The sequence below is a fragment of the Rhipicephalus sanguineus genome, chromosome 6, assembly GCF_013339695.2.
Source record: "Rhipicephalus sanguineus isolate Rsan-2018 chromosome 6, BIME_Rsan_1.4, whole genome shotgun sequence".
Taxonomy (NCBI): Eukaryota; Metazoa; Arthropoda; class Arachnida; order Ixodida; family Ixodidae; genus Rhipicephalus; species Rhipicephalus sanguineus.
This window is the reverse complement of record NC_051181.1, coordinates 29,416,961-29,430,582: the sequence shown is the minus strand read 5'-3', so window position 1 is coordinate 29,430,582 and position 13,622 is coordinate 29,416,961. Positions and strand designations below refer to the sequence as shown.

The window sequence follows — 13,622 nt, the reverse complement described above, 5'->3', positions numbered from 1 at the left end:
TTCTGCGTTGCGACAATATAATAATATCTGGGGTTTAACGTCCCAAAACCACAATATGATTATGAGAGACGCCGTAGTGGAGGGCTCCGGAAATTTCGACCACCCGGGGTTCTTTAACGTGCACCTAAATCTAAGTACACGGGCCTCAGACATTTTCGCCTCCACATCTTGTGCTTTCAGTTCGTCGAAAATGATTGTTTTGACAGTCAAGAACACAGTTCATTTCTAAAGTACTTACAGAAATGCCCTGGAGGGCTTCCGCGATGTGCTTTTGTAGAGCGCCGACAGCAAAACCTATGGGGAGCGCGCCGGCGGTATCCTGCCTAGCACGCAATCGAGGCGCGTCCAATAGAGGGCGACTCCGTAACTCCTCGAGGCCAATAGAGGTGGACGAAGGTCGAGAACCTGGTCCTAGCAGACTGTATGTCTTAACACAGTCATTCAGTTTGCTTAATAAAGTGCCCTCAAAGTTCACCGAACGACCGGAAGGTGCCAAGATCGGATTCCGATCGCAGCGGCCGCATTTCGATGGGACGAAATGCCGAAGGCCCGAATGCTCAGGTTTAGGTGCATGTTAAGAACTCTAGGTGATCGAAATTTTCGGAGCCTCCACCACGGCGTGTCTCATAATCATAGCGTAGTTTTGGGACGTTATACCCCTGCAGTAATTATTATTATTATTATTATTATTATTATTATTATTATTATTATTATTGTTATTATTATTATACTTTAAAGTTCACGCAAACTGTACATTCCACACAGAGTTGCCGTAACACGAAGTTAATCCAGCTAGCGCCATTACGTACCTTATGCGCAACTAAGGATGCCTAAAATCTTTAAAAGAATATTTTGTTCAATATTTCTATAATGTCCATGCACGTCCGCAACCATCAACTGTCACACTGGCAATTTGAAACAAACGGACGCCCGTTGGCACCTTGAAAAAACATTAGTATGGTGGCTACTTCGACACTCGCAAGCGCATGTTATCGCGAAATTGAGCAATAATCGTCTCGCGGGATCAAATCCCGGCCGCGGCGGCTGCATTTTCGGTGGAGGCGAAAATGTTTGAGGCCCGTGTACTTAGATTTAGGTGCACGTTAAAGAACCCCAGGTGGTCGAAATTTCCGGAGCCCTCCACTACAGCGCCTCTCATAATCATATCGTGGTTTTGGGACGTTAAACCCGAGATATTATTATTATTATATGAGCAATAATCGTCGCAATCGAAGGTTTAGATAACATGTTTTTACTCTAATGCCCCAACAACCCAGTATTATGCCTCTTCCGTCTTCGTCAGTGATACGAGCGGCTATCAGCTCATATTATCAAGGGGTTCAGACATCCGTAACGGGGGCTGTAAGATATATGATAACCGAACAAAAGAAACGCTTTCACAGTGCTGGCCGGGAGTAATTCAGCAAGATTTTTAATTGTGGTTTCACGTTCATGCAGAAAATACATACAATTTAACACGCCGGTCCGCGTTATATAGCAGCTACCAGAAAAAAATCCTTGCTTTCATTTTTAATCTTCAATTATCGTGGAACGCACATAAAACAGAAACTGAAAAGCGATACCAGCAGTTTCAAGCAGTCATCTATAATGCCCTCTGTAAGAATACCGTGAAGAATAGTGACTGGATGGCGACGACAAAGACAGGTAGGCCGCCGGAGTAACGCAGTGGGTAGGGTGCTCGGCTGGTGAGTTGAAAGGCGCGGGTTCGATCCCGACCGCGGCGGTCGCATTTCGATGGAGCTGAAATGCCAGAGACCCATGTACTGTACGATGTCAGCGCACGTCAAAGAAACCCAGCTGGTCGAAATTATCCGGAGCTCGCCAGTACAGCGTGCCTCAGAAGCAAATCGTAGTTTAGGCACGTAAAATCTAAAAATGAATATTATTACACTGAAGCGCAACCTTGCTTTTCCGTTCGTTTATTTCCAGCCATAAGCTGCGCAGCCGAAAGAGTGTTAGATTTTACAGTATTTGACCATGTAGTATGCCGCGAGATGTTCTCATGCCATTTGACTCGTTGGTTACATTGCACCACAGCAAAACCGAGCTTAACGCGTTCGGTGAAAAAAAGAAAAACACAGCGTGAAATAAGCTCTCACAAGGAAGGAACACAGGACAAGCGCTTCTGCCATCTACTTTTGTTTACTCTATTACAGTACAAAAATATACCTTTGACAAGGTGCATATTGTGGGGATGGGAAACTACTTACAACCACGCATGCGCCATGTCATTAAAAAAAATGGTAATCATGCACCTAAAACCACACTGACAGACAACCGACGAAGATAGCTGAACTCAGTAAAGCATATCAAAAGCGTGCTGACAGATGCTGCATCTTTGAACATGATGGCATTTCAGAAACCTCAAGAGCGCTTTGGCCTTGTTCCTCCCTCGTCCGCGCTCATTTCGCCCCGCTTTTTCGTCGATTGACTCTTACCAAATGACTTGCGCTCAGGTCTTTTTAACTTGACACGATACAACAGGTCCCGAGCAATGGCTGTCAAAAGTCACCACGGCACGCGGTGAAATTGCAATTCCACCGTTGCTTGGTCCACTGGCGTAGCCAGCGGGGTTCAACCACCGCCCCAAAAACTTTTTCAATCTTGCATACATATATATATAGGCATGCATACAAATGCGCGCACGAACATACATAAAGTAGGTTGAATCCCCCCTCCCCACCCCCGGAAAAGTTTCTGGCAGCGCTACTGTCTTGGTCCTCTTTGTCGTGCAAGCTGACAGCAAGAGCACTTTTCCGCACTTCTGTTCCATAATATGACAAATAATCTTGCCTTAATTCAGTATAGCAAGCTCATTTCGTTGCGTCCCTTTAACCAAGCGGCGTTGAAAGTTTCATCCATAACGGCTGGAAGAGTGTGGACAAAAGAAAACGCGAACGTCAAACTCCAGCATCTTGACAGGAGCGGAGCTGAGCACGCGATTTAAGGCCTCTGCTGTGCCGGTGGAGGCCTCGTGTTAGCACTCTTCTGTCCAACAGATAGCGTAGGCTTGGCTTGCTGCGCTGCGGGAGGCGGAGGAGGACTCGGCTTGGCCCCAGCAGGAGGTGCGTTCGCCTTCTTCTGTTGTTCGGACGGCTTCGCAGCTGTCCTTGCCTTGGCTTCCGGCTCCTTCCGGCTCGGCTGCTGCTGCTGCTGCATCACAGTTTACATCGCTTGTTAAATTTTGTACAACAAAACCACTTTTGTAACGTTGGGAACACCTTTAATCGTAATAAAAGCATGCATCCTTTTCCGCTCAAATGTACGCAACTGCAGTGTACCGACCACTGCAGTGGACAGTGTACCTTAAATGTTTAGTGTGGCCCGTGGAAAAGTTACTGGAAAGGTTTAATTTCCGAAGACGAGTGGCTATTCCGGTTTAAAACAGGTACGCATGACCAGAGCTACCGAAGGAAACACATGAACGAGCGACGGGGACGTACACCAAGATTTTCACATATAATAGTACCAGTCTGGAATCCGAATACCAATCTGCACAACAAGGCTGCGTAAATATTCAGCTTTGCCGCTTTTCGGCACCGTCCTACAGCGTTGGCAGAGGCCAGCACGCTCCTCTAGCACGAGCTGCAGATGCTTGCCAACCGTGACCAGTCTTCTACACATCGCCGAAGAAAAGTAACGATTACCATTACCTCCTTAAAAATCGTAGTTGGTCATAGTTAAAATAAATGCGCCTAGACAGTAAACGTAGAGTTAACGAGAAGGTTGCCCCAAAATACTACCGCCCTACTTTTCTTAGCACTGCACAAATAAAGTAAAAAACATTATCACAGCTTGCACTAAGTCGCGCAAGGCTGGGTCACAGCAGAGCTGTTGGGCACCTAGCTGGTCCTGGCCTGGCTAGGCTTTCACCCTCTCACCTCTCTCTTTCCCAACCCTTGTATTATACATGGCTAAGCTTGCTCTATTTTTTTCTACCTTATTGTGTCTGTTTCTTTCCATCTCTTTCCATCTCTGTCTATTTTTTCCTCTGTGTTTTTATATTTTTGTGTTTTGTTCCCTTCCTTTTCTCTCTTTCTCTTTCTTTGTGTCTTTTTCTCTCTCCCTCTATCTTTCTCTGTCTTTCTCTCTCTCTGAACTCGTTCTCCCCTCCTCCTTTCTCTCCTCACCCTCACTTCCCTTTCCCACCCCTTGGTATATCATAGAAGGTCATGCTATGCTCGGCTAGCGTGCCTGGATAGCCGAGTGGTTAAGATGCTCACCTTTGGATCACGGGTACACGGGTCCGAATCTCGCTTCGCCAAGGAATGTTCTCGCAATAATTTCTCGCTCTCTCTTTTTCTATCTGTTTCTTTTTCTCTCTCTGCACTTATTCTCTCAGAGTTATTGCATCAGAGTTATTGCATCCTACGCCGGACAAATAGGCGCACGTGGTCTGGAAGCGGAGCAGGAGAGGAAAAAGAGGACGAAGAGAACTCGTGCCGGTTCGTAATGATGATAATTATCTGCCTACGACACACGGCAAACCTCGAGCATGACAGCTCCGCTATAATATAACAAGCTGGCCTGCCCCTGGCATTGCATTTTCTGCAGCGCTTCGCACATTGTCTTCACTAATAGTTTCTTATCTACATATATTTGCTTCGATTACCTTCCTTTCCATTTCTATGAAAGCATGAATAGTGACGCTCAAAACTCGCTGGACGGAGACGCCAGACAGAATGATGATGTTGTAGCGCACACGAACACATTGCGCGCAAGATAGTGGCAACATTGGCGCCATTCTCACGTCTTGGTCGTATATGAAACGCAGCGAATTACAGCTGCTAGCGCGCTCCCGTACTCCCATATCAGCACTAGTTTAAGTTGACTATCCGCTCTTGTAGCAGTATAATGAACTCTTGGTTGGAGTGTCATCTTTAGCTAATAATGCGCATGCACAGCTACGCGTCTCCCTAACTCTAATAGAGGTCTCACACGCGATTAGCAAAGGTAGCGTAAAAACACACGGGACACAAAAAGAGACAACACGAAGTGGTTGTGTTGCTAAGGTAAGCGCTTCGTGTTGCCTCGTTCTGTGTCCCGTGTGCTTTTGCGGTTACCTTTGCTAATCATGGATCACCAACTGGCCTGCATACACACTCTTTTACGTCTCACACACCACGACAATTGCCTCTAGAGCAATTCGGCGCAAATTGCCTCCTATATGCAAGCAATGCCATACACCAACCTCGGATTCTGCAGCCCTTGGCGCTGGCTTTGTTGCCTCGTTTGCAGATGCTGGTGGAGGCTGCGAAATCATATTAGCTGCGTTAGACACGAAATATATAACTGCACTGTTCTTTGCGCGGACGTCAGTGGAAAACCCCAGAAATTAAGGCAAAACGTAATGGGTGTTCTCAGAGTACTTCGGAACAACGTTCGGGGACACGAACCCTGCTCTCGACGGGCTTGGAGGCTGGCTTCACCTCCGGCTCTCTACTGACCGGCGGCGGGCTCGGAGGCGGCACGGCCTTTGGCTGTTCGACTGGCTCGAAGCGTTGTCCTCCGGCGGGCCTGCTCGGCCCGAAGGTCACCGTGGCGCGGTACAGCTGTGGTCCCACATCGACGAAAGGGAAAGCGGCGAAGGGCCCGGCAGCCGAAGCGTTGCGGGCCTCCACCGCAGCCACAAAGTGACGCACGTCTCTCTCGAGCACATCGGGCTTTTCGAAGGCGGCGAAGTGGCCGCCGCTCGAGTGCTGCTCGAAGGTGACAACGTCGTGGTACGCGTGGCCCACGAACGACTTCGGCAACGCCAGCAGATCCTCGGGGAACACTGAGAATCCCGCGGGCACAGTCACGGGCACCCTGCGCAATCATTTCCCTATGCTTAATGCACTACGCAATCCCAGTACAGTGCGAAGAGTAGTCTACACTTTACGGTGCAAAAGGTAGGTCCAATTAATCAGCATGGAAAATTGCGTCCCAACGTTGCATTACCTCCAAAATGTTTGAGGAACAGTTCAACATTTTGCAGTTATGCGAGTTGCTTCTGCAGCCGTAGTATAATCAACAATATATTCAAGTTAACAAATTTGTATTTCTTCCTTCTGTATTGCAACAAAAAAGCGCAGGTGGCTGCGCAAGAACTTCTGGCACCGGCCTGGTGAGCTTAAGGAAACCATATGACGCTGGGCGCGATTCCGTGCAAAATAACAATGGCGTTGTTACGTTAAAGCTGCTAGCGTCTTGGCTTAATATATTTAGCCGTCTTTGGAAATAAAAACGTCAAAACCTTGGTTCTGGTTTCAATCCTACCGTTTTCACTGGAAATGAGAAAGTAATCACTGTAACAAAAACACGCATATAAGAAGCACTGATGGCCCAAGGAACGGATTCTGCTACGTTTCCACGAGCTTTTTTTTTCGAAGCAGCAGGAGGTATAAGACAGAGTCAAAAACGACTTCTTTCTTTTCTGTATAATTGCTGTGCGCTTTCTCTGAACAAACGAAGTGTTGATTTGGCCCAGACTTATCTAGTCGCCCAAGCACTCGGGTCAGCCTCACCTTGTGGGTCGGGTCAAACCACCAGCGAAGTTCTCCTTGTAGAAGCGTGCGCTCGACCCGATGCAGTCGGTAAGCCAGTAGAGCATCACGTTAGCCAGCAGCTCGTCGTAGGTGTACTTGTCAGTGAGGCCCCCGTCCTCACGGTCAACGTTCGTACCGGCAGTCCACGTAGAGAACTTCTCCAGGATGTAGGCTGCTAGACCGGCCGGAGAGTTGAGCAGCGCCAGACCTATAAATAGGATGGCAGCCGTGTAGCAGTTCCTTTCATTTGCATTTACATCATATGCTACGAGTAGACAACGCTCTAGGTCGTCGTGTGACGCAGCCCGGCCTACAGCGTTCTTTAACTAAGGCAAATAATGAAGGCAGAAGTGTTACAACAAAGCAGTTTCGGCAGGGATCATAAATGATGGTCAGTCCACAACGAAGTGAGGTTTTAACAGCTGTTACCAACAAGTACTTTACAGAGGGATTCAAAGTTGACCCGTACTCTGTGGCTTGTGGCGTGCACAGGGGCTGCGATTGGTCCTCAGTGCATATGTCTTGCTGCCAAAGCTATTTTCTTCGATTTTATTTCCTGTGGTTTCTGGATAACTCTTTCTTCGTTCTTGCAGGTAAAAATGCATCCAAAATCGTCTGTGTGCCAGAGAGTGACCAGTATGGCCCGAAAGAATGTTGGCCTGAAATAAAGAGCTCCATCATTCAAGACAACCTCTGTCCCCGTGCTTCAAGGAAGGCAATGTCGTTTCCTTTTCAAGTGTACACGCACATCTAAGCAGTATGTCTTCGCTACCAGATCTAGTCAGCCTATAAGTGCAGTGAACGTGTAGTCTGTCTACATTTACTCACTGTCCCAGATCTGCAATGGGTCACACTATATATAAACATAGACGCTTAATTGGTGGCTGTTTGTTACTATTAAAACGAAAAGTTCGAGATATATTTATATCATGTTTCCTGGCTAGTGCTTTTCAGCGCAGCATATTATTTTTGATAACTTTAAATACGACAAAATATCACCATTATACCAGGTAAATTGTATCTATTGCACTGTGGTAGAAAGATAACCGGCATACCAGTGGTATTATTCACAGCATGCATACAGGTTGCTGCGACGCACGGAACTTATAGCAGAAGGGTATGATTTTCGTAATGGATGACTGTATTCCTCTACATACAACATGCTCCCCCGCCCATTCTACTAACAAATATATGGGAATGTTGTGCACTTACATTATTGACCGTTGTCGTGAACATACCGATGACTGCTGTTCTTAAGCTTACTGGCTTGCAACGATAGTCAGTCATAAATCTCATTATCAAAAATGAAAAATAAAAAGAGACAGTCCTTTTATGAACACTTACTCAGACTGCTAAATTTCCACTTTGCTTGCTGCTGTGACTTAGCATGTGCAGTCAAGTTTTATCAAGACATGCAGCTGGGCTCCGTTAATACTGAAAAGCAGGGGTCGTCGAAACTGCCAAAATGAGTATATAGTGAATTAGACTGCTTCAGTTTTTACTGCGATAGCAATTATATGGACAGTCTCGGCTCGATTTTGTCGTCGCCGTCGCCGCCGTCATGCACCGTATATGTATAAGTATGTGTATATATATATATCAAAGAAAAATGCTTCCGAAGCGCGGAATCGAACCAGCGACCTCTCGTTCCGCAGCGCGTGGCGCTAACCACTACGCCAGAAGGCGCAGATCCTTCAGGTAGCTAACGGCGAGCGTTATATACACACCCTTTACCGCTGGCAGGACTCAGAGACGGCAGGCGCTTATAAGCGTTTCTTCATTACCAGCGAGATGGCGGGAGGAGCGCGACGGGTGGATTTAAAAGTCGTCGGCGAGCGCGCTCGCTTCTTGTTATGTTTGCGCAGGGAGAACCTTGCCCTTCCGCTGTCTGCTCGCGCGGTTTTCTCGTGGTGAGGGGAAGAGGGTTGTTTCGAGCTTTCACCGTGATATCCGCGCTGATGTTACGGAGCGTACGAAAGTCACTCGAGTTCAAGGGACGCCGCTAAACGAGCAAACAGAAGATGAGTGCCAACTATCAAGTGTCACAGCTCGACACTTGAAGCACGCTAGTTTCCTTCGCTGCTGCGGCCGCCTTTGCAACAGGAGCACTGTTCAAACTGAGAGTATCCATTGGTGAGCCTCACTTCGTATAGCATTAGTTTCTTGCTATCGCATTCATTGCTTCGCCCTAGCGGCACAACTGTGACATTTATTTCTTATATATATAAGAAATAAATGTCACGCAAAAGCAAGAAAATTATTAGAGACTACAAAAAAGCCAACTATGAAGCAATAAACAACGAACTGTGCGAATTTGTGGATGAATTTCTGAAGGACTTTGATAACCGTACTGTGCAGTCAAACTGGAATATGTCCGAGGCTGAGGTAAAGCGTCTAACAAACAAACACATCCCAACCCGTGCCATAACCTGTAATCCACGCGCGCCTTGGTACAATAATACTTTAAAACGCCTGTCTAACAGAAAAAAAACGTCTGTATCGTTCGGCAAAGCAAACGGCTACTGAGTCCCGTTGGAAAGTTTACACACTTGCATCTAACACCTATGTAGCCGCTCTCAAACAAGCTAAAGAAACATTTTTATCATCCACATTGCCATCTATGCTACTAACCAATCTCAGAAAATTCTGGCGAGTCATTCATCCCCTTTCCGATAATTCCATCACTCTTAATGATAGTTCTGGTAACCCAGTTCCAGAAAGCCATTGCGCAGCCCTCTTGAACGATGATTTCGTAAACAACTTCTCGCGAACTAATGATATTACTCTGCCTGCATTAAACAACTATAACTATTTACCAATTCCTCCTATAATTATCGAGGTTACTGGCGTAATTGGACTAATAGATTCAATGAAAATGCATTCGTCACCTGGATTTGACAACATCAGTGCCAAATTCCTTAAAAACACTTCTTCATATAGCTCTATAGTATTAACTAAAATTTTCCAGCAATCGCTTAACACATCATCTCTCCCACTCGCATAGAAAACAGGAAAAGTTATTCCTTTACATAAATCTGGAAGCAAAACCTCACCTAGAAATTATCGTCCCATATCATTGACTAGCACCTGCTGCAAATTACTAGAACATATTTTTACTAACCTGATGAATTTTCTTGAATCTAACTCCTTTTTTACGCCTTCACAACACGGATTTCGCAAAACCCTATCTTGTGAATCTCAATTGTTGTCTTTTACTCACAAACTACACCAGATACTTGACCGTTCTTCCCTTGCTGATTGCATTTTTTTAGACTATTCAAAACCATTTGATAAAGTAAGCCATAGACTTTTACTTCATAAACTACACATACTAAACCTCGACCGTAACCTTCTAAAATCGATTGAGTTGTTCCTTGTTAATCGTTCCCAGTTCGTAACAGCTAATGATCATGACTCACCACTTAGTATCGTTCAGTCCGGAGTGCCACAAGGCTCGGTTCTGGGACCCCTTTTATTCCATATTTATATCAATGACTTGACTTCGGCAGTAACTTCTAATATACACTTGTTTGCCGATGACTGTGTAATTTTCAAAGAAATAACTACCCCACAAGATATCACTACTCTTCAGGCCGATCTTAACAACATCTGCAACTGGTGTCAACAGTGGCGTATGGAGCTTAACATTAACAAATGTAAATTTATGAGAATATCTAGATCGAATAGCTGTCTGCCCGTATATCATCTTAATAACATTTCTTTGGAAGCTACAAATTCATATAAATACTTGGGCGTACATATAACATCTAACCTAACATGGAACAAACATATTGAGTACATGACTAACCAAGGCAACCGTTTCCTTGGTTATTTGCGCCGTAACTCTTCTCGCGCTCCATCGCCATTAAAATTAATACTTTATAAAACATTGCTAAGGCCGAAGCAAGAGTATGCATCAGCTATATGGGACCCCTATCATGACAACCTAACTCATTCCATCGAATTAATCCAAAATAACTCTTGTCGTTTTATTCTTTGGAATTACAACCGAATGGCAAGTGCATCCTCAATGAAATCACATCTCGGTCTTGAGTCACTGGCTACACGCCGTAAAATTTCTCGTTTATCATTTTTTCATAAACTTTATCACCATCCTACTCTACACCCGGAATTCATGTCACGACCATATTACTTATCTCACCGCATTGATCATCAGCACAAAGTTAGAATTTGTGCTTGTAACACAACATGCTTTTCAGAATCACTCATCCCTCGTACATCACGTGAATGGAATGACCTTCCGGCTGATATTGTATCTATTGTTAACAACGAAAATTTTCGTAAAGCATTAGCTAACATTGTATAGTAACAATCACTTGTATCAACTAATGTTACCTGCCCGTTTATATGGTGCGTTATTATTGCTACATCTGTCAGTCTCATTATGCCTTAAATAAAAAGAAGCACCTACAGTCTTGTTTTCAACGCTGTATTTTATATGTCCAGTTAACATTGTATAATAATCAAAGAAGACTCACTCTGTTTTTTCATCTTACTTATTTCTTTTTCTTCATTTCCTCGTTGTACAATATATCGACATACTCTGCTAGTATTGTATAATTAACAAATATTGTATTAGTCGCAGTGTACTGTTACCTTTGTTATTATTTGCTCCTTTCCAAGTTGTTCCTCTGTAACCCACTCCCCTCTGTAATGCCGAAAGGCCCTGAGGGTAAATAAATAAATAAATAAATAATATATATATATATATATATATATATATATATATATATATATATATATATATATATATATATATATATATATATATTAGGGGTGTGCAAATATTCGAAAGTTTCGAATATTCGTCGAATATTACATTCGAAATATTCGTATTCGATTCGAAAATCGTGTATTCGAAAGGTTTCGAATATTCGATAACTTCGATTATTCGAAAAATTCGAATATGCGATTCGATTATCATGCATAAAATAACTCGTCTTCCACATTTCTGCTGCGTTCCTATCGCTAAAAACGTTGCCGAGGGGAGCGATAAACATCGTAAGTACACGGAGGCACGATATCTGCCTGCGACGAGCGCCCCAATACGTATGATTTATTGCTGGTGCATCTCCGACGTGCAGCGCTGTTGGCGAACATGCAACCGTACATTTTCAATATTATGCGGCCGTAACGTGCCGCACTACCACTCGTTCACTACGCGGGTCCACTTCTGAAGAAAGACAGTGACCCACGGGACTGGTGGCGGAGTGTAGGCACCTTCAGATACCCCACTCTGGCAAAAGCTTTGCCCCATGTAACTAACTCCTTATACAAGCCACTTCTGTTCCAAGCGAGCGTGCCTGTGCATTTTCAGTGGAAAGGGGGGGGGGGGTTGTCTCTGTTACAAGAAAGCGCCTACTGCCTGATCATGTGGAGCAACTCATATTTCTTCATGATAACATGTGGTTATTACTTTCATTGTGCCGTGATATTTGCTTGTGTTGTGATGTGCATTGTGCTAGCCTGGACATTGTGTTCTGGAGATAGCAATGTATGTTGTGTTGCCAGTCAGGCAGTTAATGTTTTTTTTTTCTTCAAATAGCTACATGTTAAATAAAATATCATTACTGTGGACGCATTTTTCCTTTGACATTCGATATTCGATTCGATATTCGAAGGTGGATATTTGTATTCGATTCGTATTCGAAAAAGTTGATATTTTCAATTTGCACACCCCTAATATATATATATATATATATATATATATATATATATATATATATATATATATATATATATATATATATGTACTGGACAAATCCAGGCAAGACCGAACACCACTATTCCCTCTCATGATAACATTTAATGTAGATGTACACTCTGGGCCTATAAGGAGAATGATATTGAAATTAGTTTTCTGGAAAACGATTTCGCACGGCTAAAAAAAGATAAAATAGTGGCCACTTTACACAGTACTCATCTAATTTCACAACTTTTTTTAATTGGAGCGCACCTAGCGAACATATGGCACATTTTTTCCCAGAATTTTTCTTCCCAACAAAAAACAACTGAAATGCTACCGTACGAGTATTTTATTTAATTTTTTCGTGGAAGGAGATTACAGGAAGAAAATCACAAATATGATGAACGAGCCAAATTAACTGTAAATCAGGAGATTGCTGCTGTAGACAAGTGAAGCTGAAGCTAATAAAACTCAACACATATACACTACAATATTCGCGCTTTCGTTTGAGAAAACTTTCGAGGCATTGCAACGCACATTTGCAGTTTAAAACTGTGCTGATGCATATGTGATTTACCAAAAATGTCGAAGTTTGAAAATTGTTCTGAGAAAACATCTTTTTTTTTTACTTTTTTTTCTGAAAATCTCTTGATTAATGTAAATGACGTTGTCGACCATTCTGCATAAAGAAGCATTGCATTTTTTCAGTTTCTGAACATTTATGGAGCATTGAATGTGACCAACTCAGCCTATAGCTGCCATGATAATACTACTGTGCTGCAAATCCGACGCAGTTTGCTCATACTAGTTGTACCCGGCATAGTCACAAAGAAGCTGTTCAAAAAATAGTCACAGTTTCGCCGCAAGCGCGAAGCAATGAATGCGATAGCAAGAAAAGCGGCCCGTGATGGCCACGCTACTACGCTGCAGAAAGTATCTACCCCCCGGCAGCAACTACCGCGCGAGCAGACAGCGGAAGGGCAAGGTTCTCCTTGCACAAATATTAGAAGCGAGCAAGCTGGCGGACGACTTTTAAATGCGCCCGTTGCGCTCCTCGCACCATCTCGCAGGTAATGACGAAACGCTTATAAGCGCCTGCCGTCTCGGAGTACTGCGGTAAACGGTGTGTATATACGCTCGCCGTTAGCTACCTGAGGGATCTGCGTTTTTTGGCGTAGTGGTGAGCGCCACGCGCTGCAGCGCGAGAGGTCGCTGGTTCGATTCCGCGCTTCGGTAGGATTTTTCTGAATTATTTTTGTTTGGGACTTTTATATATATATATATACATACTTATACATATACGGTGCATGGCGACGGCGACGGCAAAAGCCCGCCGAGACTGTCCATATAAGTGCTATCGCAATAAA

General features: G+C 44.1%; 1 protein-coding gene across 3 annotated transcripts in view; it reads right to left on the bottom strand.

Annotated features, from left to right (window-relative positions):
• Window positions 1-1,923: 1,923 nt before the first annotated feature.
• LOC119395665 (epoxide hydrolase 1) overlaps window positions 1,924-13,622 on the bottom strand; it is an 88,234-nt gene continuing 76,535 nt past the window's right edge. The window contains exons 7-10 of one of the 3 annotated variants that reach the window (XM_037662651.2): window positions 6,528-6,756; window positions 5,418-5,829; window positions 5,213-5,272; window positions 1,924-3,171 (exon numbers count right to left, since the gene is read on the bottom strand). In XM_037662651.2, the coding sequence (XP_037518579.1) occupies window positions 2,965-3,171; window positions 5,213-5,272; window positions 5,418-5,829; window positions 6,528-6,756 (908 nt within the window). In that variant the 3' untranslated portion in view covers window positions 1,924-2,964. The remainder of the gene's footprint in view (window positions 3,172-5,212; window positions 5,273-5,417; window positions 5,830-6,527; window positions 6,757-13,622) is intronic. The other 2 variants (XM_049416729.1, XM_037662655.2) reach the window with 2 other exon arrangements.